Source organism: Sinocyclocheilus grahami, unplaced genomic scaffold, assembly GCF_001515645.1.
Source record: "Sinocyclocheilus grahami isolate Dianchi unplaced genomic scaffold, SAMN03320097.WGS_v1.1 scaffold699.1, whole genome shotgun sequence".
Taxonomy (NCBI): Eukaryota; Metazoa; Chordata; class Actinopteri; order Cypriniformes; family Cyprinidae; genus Sinocyclocheilus; species Sinocyclocheilus grahami.
In genome coordinates, this window is record NW_015505878.1 from 165,764 (window position 1) to 180,330 (window position 14,567).

The 14,567-nt window shown below is 37.7% G+C and overlaps 1 protein-coding gene across 1 annotated transcript in view; it reads right to left on the reverse strand.

Moving 5' to 3' along the window:
• kpnb3 (karyopherin (importin) beta 3) overlaps positions 1-14,567 on the reverse strand; it is a 54,615-nt gene that overhangs the window by 13,025 nt on the left and 27,023 nt on the right. Inside the window, exons 6-16 of the mRNA XM_016243741.1 lie at positions 12,600-12,704; positions 12,240-12,362; positions 7,842-7,959; positions 7,318-7,420; positions 4,862-4,968; positions 4,650-4,774; positions 4,470-4,559; positions 3,211-3,384; positions 2,576-2,794; positions 2,349-2,432; positions 2,119-2,255 (exon numbers count right to left, since the gene is read on the reverse strand). Of these exons, the coding sequence (XP_016099227.1) occupies positions 2,119-2,255; positions 2,349-2,432; positions 2,576-2,794; positions 3,211-3,384; positions 4,470-4,559; positions 4,650-4,774; positions 4,862-4,968; positions 7,318-7,420; positions 7,842-7,959; positions 12,240-12,362; positions 12,600-12,704 (1,385 nt within the window). The remainder of the gene's footprint in view (positions 1-2,118; positions 2,256-2,348; positions 2,433-2,575; positions 2,795-3,210; positions 3,385-4,469; positions 4,560-4,649; positions 4,775-4,861; positions 4,969-7,317; positions 7,421-7,841; positions 7,960-12,239; positions 12,363-12,599; positions 12,705-14,567) is intronic.

Below are 14,567 nucleotides of genomic sequence, written 5' to 3' on the forward strand. Positions count from 1 at the left end.
CTCGGCTCGGTTTGCATTTCCACTGCAGTTCAGTTTGCTTTAGAGTGGGCAGGGTTATTCACATGTCGTTAGTTGCGACGTTTTCATTCCCCCCCCCCCCCCTCAAGCTCTCGCTGGATCCGCTCCCCTGCGATCAATGAGAGGAACGTCTGTACTTCCTCAACAGACACTTTTTGGTTGTTAAAAAAGGTGCGCTTGTTTAAAACAGTTGCGTTCGATCCTTTGCTGGCTGTGCGGATTTAAATCTAGCGGTTCTTTTGTGTTTGTGTCGCAAGTTCAGTGACGCAGGTACTGACGATTCTCTCCGGCCAATCCGTGATCAGCAGAGTTTACACGTCACATTTTGGTAACTGTACGGTTCACTTGGAACCTCAACCGAGCTGGTACTAAAAAAGTACCAGGTACTGTACCCAGTGGAAAACCCCCCAAAAGTGAACCGTACCGTGCCATACCATGCAGTGGAAAAGCACCATTAGCGAACACTTTATTACAACATTAAGTGCAAGTCTAGAAACAACAACGTTATTATTGGTTATAAAATATAGAAACAGCCCACTGATTTATTTAATTACTACAACTACTTTTTTATTGTCTATTATAATAATTATAATAGACTATTATAGTCGATCATAATGACTTTTATAATAATATTGTCTTTTAAGTGTAAATTTTACATCTAGCTATAAAATACAGTTAAACCGTTTTAAATTACTACAACTACCGTTTTATTAGTATATTATTATTAAGGCTTGGATAATAAATCGATGCATCGTGAATCAAGAAATGATTCTGCATCGATTCATCATGATTCGCTCTTGAATCGATTCTGAGCTTAGTTTTTAACAGCAGATGGCACTGCGTGCTTTAGAAATAGCTGTATTCTGCTTGTTTCCAGTTCCTTACACATGCACCATTTGAACCTAAAATAATCATTCATAAAATTTGAAAAGGTTGAAGCGAATTACAAGGATGTTCACAGTGGGCTGTGTTCACGATAATCTTGCATCATAAAAGCCGATGTGCAAGTACATTTAACTACAAGCGCTCTTCTTCGTGAGCATTTGAGAGCGGTTAAAAACTAGCCTAGAGCGCCATCTACTGTTAAAAAGCTCAGAATCGATTTGAGAGAGAATCACAATGCATTCCGAAAATCTCAGAATCTATCCGCTAATCGCGATGCATCTATTTATTGTACCAGCCCTAATCATTATAGTAGTTCTAAATTTGTTACTATTAACAAAAGAACAATAACAGTTATATTATAGGTTAAAAGAGTAACTGATTTAAATTACAACTACTGTTGTCATTTGTACACATTGTAATAACTATAGAAGTTGTACATTTAAATTAATATTTCTATATTTTAATAATAATTAATATTATTATTAGTAGTAGTAGTAGTAGTAGTAGTAGTAATACTACTACTACTACATTATAGGTTATAAAATATAGTAATTCTGATTTAAATTACTACTGCTTTATTTTATCAACAACAACATGAAAGTTTGAATAAAATGTACAATATTTCTCTTATGTACAAATACACGCATTTAACGCACCGGAAGAGTGTCACTAGCTGGGTTTCCATCACCTGGCTTTTATGCGCATTTTGAAGTATCTTTAGTAGTATTTGAAGTATTATATAATAAATATAATTTATTTTGAGAATAAATTCCTCCAAGCGCATCAAAAAAGTAATGTGACTTTGCGCTATGGGACGGCAAATCCTGACTAACCAGCGGACCGATCTTGTTCCACAGCATCTGAAATGTTGTTATATGGTCATTCGGAAATGACCGAGCAAAGTCTGTCAAAGTATTTCTGTATAATTGCCTCCCAGAACTATTAAACGACTGCGTTCCCAAACAGCAGCATCCACCTCCGAAAGCAATAACTGGATTCATTGTGTTTCGTCTGCTCGTTCTGAGGTGCAAGCAATTTATTATATAGGAAAATTATTATATTCAGTAGCTTCTCCTGCTTTTCTTAGTGATGTATAGTGCCAGTTTATCAGGAAGTGATGATTTTGTTCCCTGATACTCGTTGGATGGAAACGGTGCTTGTTCACAAATGTATTGTGCGATATGCCTAAAAATGCAGCTTGTGTAGAAAGATCACTTACTATCAAGAAGGGCCACTTCAGGTTTGATGGAGGCAGTCTTCATCAGTGGGCCCATCACCACGGGCAGGTACTGCTGAAACTCCTTCCCCAGGATCTTACACATGCGCGCCCAGGCCGAGATCATGTAGGAGATCTGTAGGCACAAGACAGCGGCTCAAACACATAATAAGAGAAAGGCAACTTTTGAACTCGGCCTCTATGATATGCTCGGCTGGTGTTTGCTGACCTGTGGATCATCGTCCTCCAGGTCATTGAAATCAGTCTGTGTCTTCAGAAGGAGCTGCATCACAGCTGAAGCATCCGGAATGAACTACAACAGAAATAATGTAAAAATTTAAACAAAAATGAATAAATTAGTTTAAAATAAATGTAAATAAAAATGAAAAAATTAAAACAATAAATTTGATTAAAATACATTAATTTAAATAAAACATTTTTTTTTTTAAAAAGCACCTTCTCTTTGCCCACAGCCAGGCCGATCAGGCTGATGCACTCAATGGTCTTTCCTCTGAGCAGGCGAAGCTCCTTCTGAACAGCGTTCTCTACGATGTGTTTGAGGGAGGGCATGAACAGATCGTAATAGGGCACAAACTTCTCCTCTGCAGTATCAGCCACTGAGGCGATGGACGTTACAACCTGCTCCAGCACCAGTTTGGTGCCTTTCTGGATCAACTGAAGAATAAAATCCAACATTAAAGCATTAACTCACCACCATAAAACACACCCAGAACAAACCAATAGTGTCAAACACTGCATGCAGAGATGTCTTCACACTTTCAAATCAAAGGTGATCACACAATTCCACAACACCTCCTAACATCTGAATTGAGGGTCGATTTAAATTTTAATTCAGCAAACTTAAATGAAACTGCATTCATTTCTGAATTGAAGTTGAACAGACCCTAATACAGATCAAACTAAATCTCACCGCGTTAGTTTTGTGCACCTAACAGAAGAGAAAACACATGAAGAAACTGCAGTTTCCACAAAACAAAAACACTTCGCAGCGGAGTTAAACTTAAAGGAGCAGCAAACTCCCTTCAACCAATCAAACAAATGAAATGAAAGGGATAGGAGGCAAGACACACCTCCTGGAGTTTGGCGACCATAATGACATGCAGGTGCTGGACGAGGCTGTCCAAATAGGGGATGAGCAGGGTTTTGGGACAGTCCTCAGTGAAGTTAATGAGGGCGGCTGCTGCGTGGGCCTGGACACGAGGGTTTGACTGATCCTCCATGGTCTGCAAGAGCGCCGAGATCACCTACAGAAAAAGAGAGCAATGATGAATGTGACAGGTGAGATACAAAATGGGAAATCAAAAAGCTTCAAAAGGATAGTTTGCCCAAAAAAAAAAAAAAAACACAATTTTTGAAATAAAACCTTAGCTGTAATTTAAAAACATTTTACTATAAAGATTAATACTATTAGGGGTGCTCCGATTGATCGGCTACCGATCACTATCGGCCGATAATCACGTTGCTGTGAGAGGTTTGGCACGACATGCAGCGGCACAGTCTCAGTCCGGCGCAGGTGAAAATTATAATGCTGAAGGTGAGGTACTCACCTTCATATTTCTTCATTAAATAACTTATAAAGTAATTTGAAAACCTTGTGTGAGACGTACTTTCACAAACAGCGTGAGTGAATCAGTCACATCAACCGGAAATGATGTGACTGACTGTTTCCTCAGCTACTCCACACATGCTATATTTACTGTTGACCTGCAGGTTGAGGATCTTGGATTCGTGGTACCTGGTAGAGACCTGCGCGGGACAGATTTTTCAGTTCTGCAGGATTCTGGCAGCGATGATCAGGCGCTTTGTTTCTCCTTTCGGGCCAGAACTTCCAAGTTAGACTGGCTTCCTTGTCTATGAACGGCTCATTCAGATATTTGAAGAACTTGCCATGTAGAGCCTTCTCCTTCACACATTCTAATCTTGTTTGATATTCTCTTTCAAGTTCTTTTATTATTATAGTAGTAATTTACATGAATCAACTACATTTTATACCCAATAATAAAAAAACTTTACCAAAACCATTAAATACAGTAGTAGTCATGGTTTAATATTTCTATAGCACTGAAAGAGTCACAATTTTACTCCTAATGCAATACACAAGAGATTACATAGACTTGTGAAAAACTCTTCCCTTTCTTCTGTTAAAATGATCAAACTACTTCAGAAGACTCTGAACAGTGCACTGCTGTGTTTTTCCCTTTCCTTTTTGGAGCCTCCCAGTTTAATTTTATGGAAAACATGAACAATGGGTAAATAACTGCATTTGTATTCGGTGAGGAAAAAATAAATAAAAAGGAAAAATGTGTGTAAAAACAAAGCCAAGCAATACCTTGTCGTGGAATTTTTTCTGGAAGGTGGGGGCGAAGTCTGTGGCCATCTGTCCAATAGCATTACAGGCGGCGTAACGAACCCGGGGGTGCTGAAGGGGTATAGTAAGAGGCTCAGTTTAGCGTCTATACTTATTAAAACACATAAAAAATGAAGTGCTGTGATTTACGGGTTTTCTTACCGGATCCTGACAGAAGAGCAAAACGAAGCTGACGATCTCACTCAGAATGGCCTCCATCTGTTGATGACAGCCCTCGCCAATAGCAGAGAGCGCCATCAGACCAGCGTGCCTGTACTTCCAATCAGCTGCGAAGAAATTAGAAATATATTTATGAACAAAAATCTCATTTTTTTATAAACGCGATAACAACAGATCCTAATGCATCTACTCACGGTTCTGCAACATCTGCATGATGTGCTGTTTGATCATGGGAAGGACAATCTTTCCTCCGAGGCCACATGCAATCCTATCCAGAGCGCTTTCACCAGCAACAGCATTACTGAACAGGAGCAGAGGCCAGAAAGAATCACATCACACTTTTAAAGGATCTATTATCAGAAACAATGAAGCATTATTGACAGGCATTTCAAAGCAATAATGCCACACTCCATTACAGCAGGTTTTTATGCTCTAAAATGTAAACGTCTACACAATAAGTTGAATTAACAAGTATGAAAATACAACTTCCAACAAGTTTTATTTGAAGATACATTAGGATACTATTATAGTTTATTAGTAGGGCTGTGCGATATTGAAGAAAAATGCAATACCTTGTTATAAATAATGCGATATTCGATACGATATTGACTTAAGTGTGTAAAATCAATTACAATTATATTTTAAAATATTTAAAAATGAAAATTATATAACCAGTATATGCTTCACATTCTTTCTTGGAAAAGAAAGCATCACTACAACTTCTGAAAGTGACCAGCAGTGTTTTAGCATTACATAAATAGTAATGTCACAAATCTGAAAATGTCATTTTAACATCAATGTGAACAAACAAAAAAAATGAATGCCACTTATTTTATATCAATGTATCTTTGCTTTCCGTTTATTACTTAAAGTACACCTTCTTCATATACCGCAGCAAAAACTATAGCCTAAGAAAGTTCAAACATGACCAAAGGCAAGTGAACAGTCAGTAAAAAAGAAAAAAACAATACAAGCATAGATAAAATAAACAGTAGTATTCAGGTACAGAAAGTTAATAATTAAGTGTTAAATAACACTGCATAGGGTTCACTGTATGAATTAAATTTAGATTAATCTTTGTTAAAGCGGTGTTTTGTTGTTTGGTAAACATTAGTGACATATCTAGCAGCACATTTATTACATTTAATGTAATAAATATTTATAGGATATATTTATATATTTATTTACATATTAATAGGATGCTGTCTCTTTAAGACAGACTGTACGGATCCAGTATAATGATACACATCCGATTTCTTTCTCAGCTGTTTACATTCATTTAAAACATAACTGACTGTGTTTACAAGAATGATTGTCGAGACGGGTATTTTGACATAATTCTGTGTATGTATCCGTTTAAACATAAGGAGATGCCAAAGACGAATCAACCGTGTTCGCGCTGTCTGAAACGCGTCTCGGTGTGCACGCATGCGGCAGCAGTGAGCACAGAATACTAAAGAGATCACACGCTGTCCGAGATGCAGCTTGTGCACCCGCTTCAGGTGTGAGTCAGATTGCAATAAGAGAGGGCAAAGAGTTGTTTTCTGCAACTTAATGCACTTAACTCTTTTTAACGTCAAGCACTTCTCTGCTGTGTCGACCTAAAACGTTGACCTTTTGCAACGTTTTGATTTTAGTCTATTAAAATAATTCAGATATCGCATGCCGTTGCAATATGCATATCGCGATATTTACATTTGAGATATTTCGATATATCGTGCAGCCCTATTTATTAGCATTTTGAATCAACTTTATATTATCTTTTCATTTTTAAGTCATTTTATTAATTATTTTTTGTCAGTTTTGTTTATTAAACAGTTTTTATTCATTTTTCAGTTTAAAATAAAATGTGACCCTGGACCACAAAACCAATCATAAGGGTCTTTTTTTATTTTTATTGATTTATACACCATATAAAAGCTGAATAAATAAACTTTCCATTGATGTATGGTTTGTTATGATAGGGCCATATTTGGCCGAGATACAACTATTTGAAAATCTGGGGGAGGGGGGGAAAAAATTAATAAAAAAAAGAAAAAAAAAAAGAAAATCACCTTTAAAGTTGTCCAAAGGAAATTCTTAGCAATGCAGATGACTAATCAAAAATTAAGTTTTAATATATTTACAGTATGAAATTGACAAAATATCTTCATGGAACATGCTCTTTACTTAATATCCTAATGATGTCCTGAAATAAAATATTGTAAGTTTTTCCGAGTAATAAATTTAAGGTTTTAGTTTAATAAAAAAAAAACATGACTTCATATCTTAATTTTGCATCTCACGTAAATGTATCTTTATAGGGAGTTTAGATATTTGTATTAGAAAGCAAGACAAAAATAGAAAGGAGGATATTCATTTTTGCAGCACATGTAACATTTAATGCCTTGGCTTTAAAAATCTAAGACTTTTAGCTCAGATTTAACTTGAGGAAGAGCAAATTAAGACTTAAAGACCCTCAGAAACCCTGCACAGATATCAAATCCTTGCAAGCTGCACAAGTAAACTATTTTTAGTAATGGGAAATTACCAGTATGTGAATTAACCAGTCCTGAAGAATAAAACTGATCGGTCAATTTTGTATGAGCACACAACTGACTGCTGCTCCCCCAAAAAATTATTATACCTCTTACGCAAATATTAAACTCACCTATCAAAATCATCATCTTCTAGTTCATCAGACATGGCCCACGCGGCACCTTCACGACATGGTGGCGGCGGCAACAACAATACTACAGCGAGAAAAGTTACGCCTTCTTTCTTTGTGTGAACTTTTGGGCGGATTTATCGGATATCGTCCTCTTTTGGAAGACCAAACAAAGTAGTTTCACTTTCACAACGAAGCACACAGCGTCTTCAGGACATGGCGGAAAGCGGCAACAATACTAGTCAGAATAAAAGTTACGCCTTCTTTCTTTGCATGAACATTTGGGCAGCGTTATGCAAATCTTCCCACATAGTGATATAGATATGTTGGGGGCATGTTAGAACGAGCTGTTTTAGGTAGGTGTGGCTGACTCTTAACTTTTATAAAGAATATCTCTTTGGATTTGAGACTTTAGTCTTTGCAACTTTACAGATCTTTTTTTATGCACCAAGAGCTTGTAACACTCCAAAGAGAAAGGAAAAATTGAAATCACATCATATGACCCCTTTAAATGTCTCTCTTACCACTCTGAGCAACAATGTTGGTGTGTTTCCTCAGCATGGCAGCAGCAGTTTCAGACAGTGTGGCGATGACTTCCAGAGCCAGCTGCCGCTGCATGTTCGTAAGGTTGGTGTCTGCGCACAACTGAAGAGGAAAAACCCAATATAAATGGACTAAAATATCATGATTCTGCATTTGACATAATCGATGAAATATCACATGGGTTAAATGAGTCTTTGTGTATCATTTACACTTTCAAAGCAGGACATGGTTTTAGTCTTAAGATCAACATTCTTACATGCCCATGACATGTTTCTGCAACCGGGCTGTGGAAGGTGCACGGGAATGGCAACTTCCAAGCATTAAATTAAAGATCAATTTGTGATTATATAAATTTGTGAGATCAATTATATAAATAAGGGGTTGCACCGACTGATTGACTTCAATGCTCTGCCATGACGCTTTAAGCTTGACGTCGACTAGTCGCTGGTCCTATAGAGGGCACAACAGGATAAGAAATCTTTTAAGGACTTCCACATTTACGCTCCTTTTCCAAACAGTTACAATGACAAATAAATGCATACTCTGAAAGCGCTACACAAAACGTGTGATTATATTACTGGATGCTCGAAATTGAACAAGAGAATGCACATTTTAAACGGCTTATTGTACAGGTAAGTTAATCGCCGTTCTAATCTAATGCGCTGCTGCACACACACACAGGCTACAGACAGTAGCTCGTACATCACGCACAGATCGCGCGCGCACAGAATCATTCAGCGCAGAAATGTATTGTCAACACTGTTCTGTGATTTCTTAATAAAATAGCTTAGAGACTGAAAAGTTCAAGCATATATTTCTGAACTAAATCCCACAGCTTCACTACTAGTAGAGAGACGCTGCCAGGTAGAATTAATTCACACACGCAATCGCTCCCTCTAATGCATTTATATGAATGTAATCTTTACTGTGCTACTTTATCTGTATCTGATTTAGAACGAGCAGAAATCTGTGAGAAATATAATGACCCAAAGACAAAAGAACTGAAAAATTTGCTGTTATAGGAGCAATAGCCATGTGGACAGCGCTGTGTCATATGCTATAGCTATGCACAAGGTGTTTACCACAGCTCCAGACTTATTTGTTCATTAATGACATCATCAGTGACTAGTCGACTTCAACTCGACTTATCACATAAAAGTTGACAAAAAAAAAATCTGAAGTGTTCAACCCTTAATATATATACACATACATAAATATTTAGTTTTAAGCCATGTATAAATTAAAAAAAAAAAAATTTATATTATAAAATTAAACACTGACACACAGTCGAAGCGCACACACTGAAAGCCCCTCTCTCTCAGACAGCATGCGATCGAGAAAAATCTCTTTCGTGCTTGAATGGTCAAATATGCACACAATTATGTTAAAATGCCTGCCGTGTGGAGTATTCACAAAAACACTGTCGGTTATCTGTTAAATAAACAAATAGTCGGGTGAAAACCGGATGTGTCGCAGTATATTGGATCAGTGCAGTCGGTCTTAAAGGGTTAGCTCACCCAAAAATTTTAATTGGGCTGCGTTTTACTCACCCCCGAGGCATCCTAGGTGTATATGACTTTCTACTTTCAGATGAATCCAGACGGCGTTATATTAAATTGTTCTGGCTATTCCAAGCTCTATCATTGCAGTCAGCGGGTGCTGCAGTGCTTCAGTCCAAAAGAAGTGAAATAAAAAGACCTCATACGTCATTTGCCCAGATCTGCTTCAGTTTACAACAGTGAGCGCAAGCTAGATTAAATTGATTATTACGTTTTGAATATGGTTATTTTTCTTACAAAACTGCATCGATTCGCTACAGGAGGCCTTTGTTCATCCCCCGAAGCCATGTGAGACACTTTTTCTTAATGGATGGGCGCTTTTTATTTCACTTCTTTTGGACTGAAGCACTGCAACACCCGCTGACTGCAATGATAGAGCTCGGAATAGCCAGGACAATTTTTTAAAGGTGACAAAACCTGGAAAAGTCAGATTTTCATGATATAAGTGCTATAATCAGGTCCCTGGTGCATCTACCAACCAAGGAAACGTGAAACAGATTAACTCAATCACTTTGTTTAGGTAAGCCTTTTTCTGCAAGCGGCTGAGAAAACGAGCGCGTCTGATTTCGCTCCCTTGGTGACGTGGCAAAGGGATCTCATTATATTACCACCGCCCCTTAATCTGTAAACTTCCACTCAAGGCACTGTCATTTTGATTTACGCAAGTGACAACGGTGTACACCAGCTCTAATGCCATGGCGAAAGTTTGAGCAAAACATGCTAACGGTTCGGTCTTTGGCTGCACAGACAAGCACAGAACACTAGTTAGAGTCCCAGCCTCAGAGGAGACAAGAGAGCAGTGGATTTTTTTATTTATTTAGGCTACTGTATATTGCTGCTGCCACACAGATCTAAAATAAACGTGATTTATTTCCCAGCTGTTTAACTTCACAGACATAACCGACTGTTTTAGTAACTCGTGTGTTTTTAACGTAAACTTGTGTGTGAATGAGAACTTAGATTATTACTCGCATGCTGTGACAGCAGCTTTCTGCTGTGAAACTTCACAGACACATTCTGGGGACACCAGAGACTTATATTACATATTATAAAAAGGGGCATAATATGTCACCTTTAATATAACTCCGACTGGATTCGTCTGAAAGAAGAAAGTCACATACACCTAGGATGCCTCGGGGGTGAGTAAAACACAGCCTAATTTTCATTTTTGGGCGAACTAACACTTTAAAGGGAAAGCAGTCTAATTTACCTGCTGCTGTCCGTCATTATTAATGTTAATCACTAGTGGTCGACCGATATGGGTTTTTTGACAGTCGATACCGATGCCGATATCTTGGAAAGCTGGATGGCTGATGACCGATATAATTTAAGAAAATGTTAATCCATTTGAAAATGGATTAAAAAATAAACGTGTAAAATAAACATACTTATACTCTAGAAGACAAAGTATTTTTCACAAATAAATATTTAATAAAAATATAATTAAAAAGGAAGTAAACACTGTAACCAACAGGGCACTCAGTATTCTGGGAAGTTTGTGTGCATTGGAAATCATATTTTTTCAAATAAAGCCAAGGTAACACTCATTTTACATACAACACATAGTGAAAATGACATGAATATGACCGTGGGCAAATGCATAAAGCGCAGCATAATTTGAAAGTAGCGCGCATAGGTAGCGCGTCATTTCTCTCTCTCCCTCTCTCGCTGCGTGTGTGAGATAAACAAAGCGCCGGCGAGTCGTGCGCCTTCACACTAGAGTTTACGGTACGTTAAATACAGGTGCGTTGCACATCCATTCAGATTAACTGAAAAACAGCACAGATCGCTTGGCGGAGAGAGAAACTCTGAAGCGCTCAGTCAGACAGTGTTCGGCGAGTGAAAATATATCTGAGCTAAACTTATACTTAGCCTCCAACTCACACTGGCGAGTAAAATCTGAGAATTTATTAGCAATTGGCTAATATTAGACATCACCTAGTCGCCCAGAGTGAAGATTTAGTCGCATATGCAAGTGATTTACTCGCAATGTAGAGGGTTGAAATGTGTATTTGCGGAATGCTGGCGGCAAACGAGAAAGTATTATAATGTTTGCCTTTAATAATATTAAAGCAATCGTTACAATACTTTATTTTATAAATTTTAATTCCTTTGTTTAACAGTTCTATCTGATTATTAGACTTCTATCCGTATTAGACCGAACTGAATGACAACAGCGAACAAGAGGGAGAATGTGAGCACTGTGTGCTCAGGCGCTGCCGCAGCCGTTCTCGGCGCAGTCAAAATAAAAGTCTCGCGTCGAACACATCGGCCAAACAGAAAAACTTATCGGCCAATGCCGATATTTGAAAAATGGCAGATATCGGCCGACCACTATTAATCACTCACTGCACTTGACTGAATCACTTTTAGATATTTAATTAGAATCAGTTCATGTTTGATTGATACAGTGAAGACTATGCAGTGTTTTATTTAAACACTTTATTTTCAACTTCTGTAATATTTCTTACTACATGTTAAATAAACCTACTGTAGCTGAATAAATTAAAAGACTATTTTATATTAATTTGTTCTATTGTGTTTGTAATTTGCAACATTTTCTTATTTTTTATAACAAAAAATAAAATAATAGCTATATCAAGATACATATAGTTATCATGAAATACAATTTCTCATACTGTGTTCATCTGAGATTTTTTTCAAATGAGCTTTATCAGGCTCCTAGGAAAATAATTGGAAAATGATTTAAAAGGGAAAAAAAAAAAAATCTCAGATGGACTTTTTGCAAGTAACGTCTTCATATATAATAAAATATTCCCCACTACTCGAGATAAAGTATAACCGGTTTATATGTTGGCTCACCTTCAGGCTCAGTTGGAGAGTGGCTTCCAGGTTTGGTCTTAAGTATTTGGGGGCCGTGTCTGCAACCTCCACCAATGACTTCAGCACAGAGTCGTCACCACAGTAACAGGATTCATTCACCGCCTGATTGGAGACAAAGTGTGCAATGGTGACTATACAAGTGTTAATATACATGCCATCCTCTGCTCTTATGGTTCTCCAGTGTGAACTTGGCAAAAAGGCACACTTAAAAGCACAACCACAGAGGGGGAACTAGTGAGCACCCTTTTCAATCATAAAACATCATCAAGTGACAAAGCACAAATTCAGAAGAGCAGGTGTGCAAGTTACGGAGTAAAGGTGTGGTTAGACATTCTTCACCTGTAGGATGCCAGGAAGAAGATCTGAAATGTGTTTCAGCAAGGCTGTGTTGCGCTCATTGGTCAAGATGAAGGATGAAGCTGCACGTGCAGCCAGGGTTCGAATCTGAAAATGGAAACAAAAAAAACTTAAATTTACCCAAAAAAATGTAAGGCTTAGGACCTTTTACATTGTGTTTGCCAGATTATTTTACTAAAAGATGCAGTATGTAATATTGACAGCTAGAGGTTGAAATGGGAACACACAATTAACTGCAAGTTTAAAGGTGCACTAAGCAATATTTGAAAAATGCTTTTGACCACAGTGTCGGACTGAGTCCCAAAACACAAATCACTGCCAATCAGCAATAAGGGGCGTCTAGTAATGAAAGGGAGAAGAGAGTGCACAGGACAGATATTAGCAGATCGACTACAGATAGCAGATAAAAAAAAAGGACAATTTCAGGAGAAAAACATTAAAAAGAAGGGTTACGATCAGGCAAGAGGTAGGACCCGCGTAAATATCGCAGACCTGCCAACCTTGGAAAGGTTTTTTTTTTTTTTCGAGTACCATGAGCGTGGCGGGCGTGAGCGGGGGGTCTTTGGAGTGGGAGTAAACAGTTTTACGTTTTTTTTTTTTTACCGTTTACCGTAACTGTTTAGTTAATTTTTGCGATTTAGTTTTTTTTAATGCTATTTAAAAAGAAAGAAAAAAAACCCCGTCCAGTACACTTCTGTATAGGGCTGGGCGATATGAGCAAAAATTAATATCTCGGTATTTTTTGGCTGATTTGCAGTATACGGTAGCCTCTCTCTCTCTGTATTTTGTATTTGGATTAAACAAATAAAGTGAATGTAAGCATGTAGGCATAAGCCTATATTATGTACAAAAAAGGGTTAAAATCACAATACATTGTAACATTGCAATCTAAAAACAAAAATAATCCTTTAAAGCAGAAGTTAGTTACTAAACTAAAATTGAAAACAAAAAGCACAGACTGAGTATAAAGGGTATTTTGATTACCCCATTACACTTTACAGTTAGTGCCATCGTACTTGTAGGTTTAAAATTCTACATGTGTCACATTTATTGTCCAACTACAAATATTTCAGCAAAATGTATTTTTAGTTATTGCCCTCCTATTTCATTGAGCTCTGTCTGTTTGGCACGCATGCGCGCGGCGGCACTCGTTCTAAATGAAGTCTGTGGAGTTTACCGGAGAATCGCAAAGCAAAAGCTCATGCACTTCTGACAGCAAAATGGAAATATTTCCATGGCTTTTTTAACATTTACAGATGGAGAATATACCGGTGAAATATAAGTTATGCATTAAGGAAAACAGCACATCTCAAACACAGTAAACCGCGCTTCTCCTTCAGTCTCACACGCAGCCTTTCTGTCAGAGCATCTGACGGGGCGAGCCGCTTTGAAATGAAACTATATACTATAGGCTACTAGGAGAGAAATAAAATGCAGAAATTTAAATGCAAAAACAAAAAAAAACAAAAAAAACGCTCTGATTGGTTGAACATCGGGATGCGCCGATCCGATATTCATATCGGGTATCGGCTCCGATAGTGCCATTTTTCTCGGATCGGGTATTGGTCAGAGAGGGCCGATCCCAATCCGAGATTTATTTATTTTTTCTTCGATTGTGTGAATTATTCTCTGTTACTTCTGAAACCATAAGATAGCTTAATGTGAGCTACATGTGAATATTTAAGTCCTTACATTAAAGTTCACACAAACTCTTTTCTCCGCTGTGGCTGTCAGTCATTCGTTCAGCCTTTAAACCCTGGTCGCGTTCGGTTACAGCAGTCAGCTCGGTAAAGCTCTCTCCAAGATCATCCTGTGTTCCCATTATACTTGATTTGTAAATACATGTCTATGATTTTGCAAAAAGGACTTTATCTTCTTGCCGGAGTTTAATGTTGTTTTATTACTTGCTACCGGGTGTCTGTGAGAACAAAACACGGGCGTAGAAAAGAC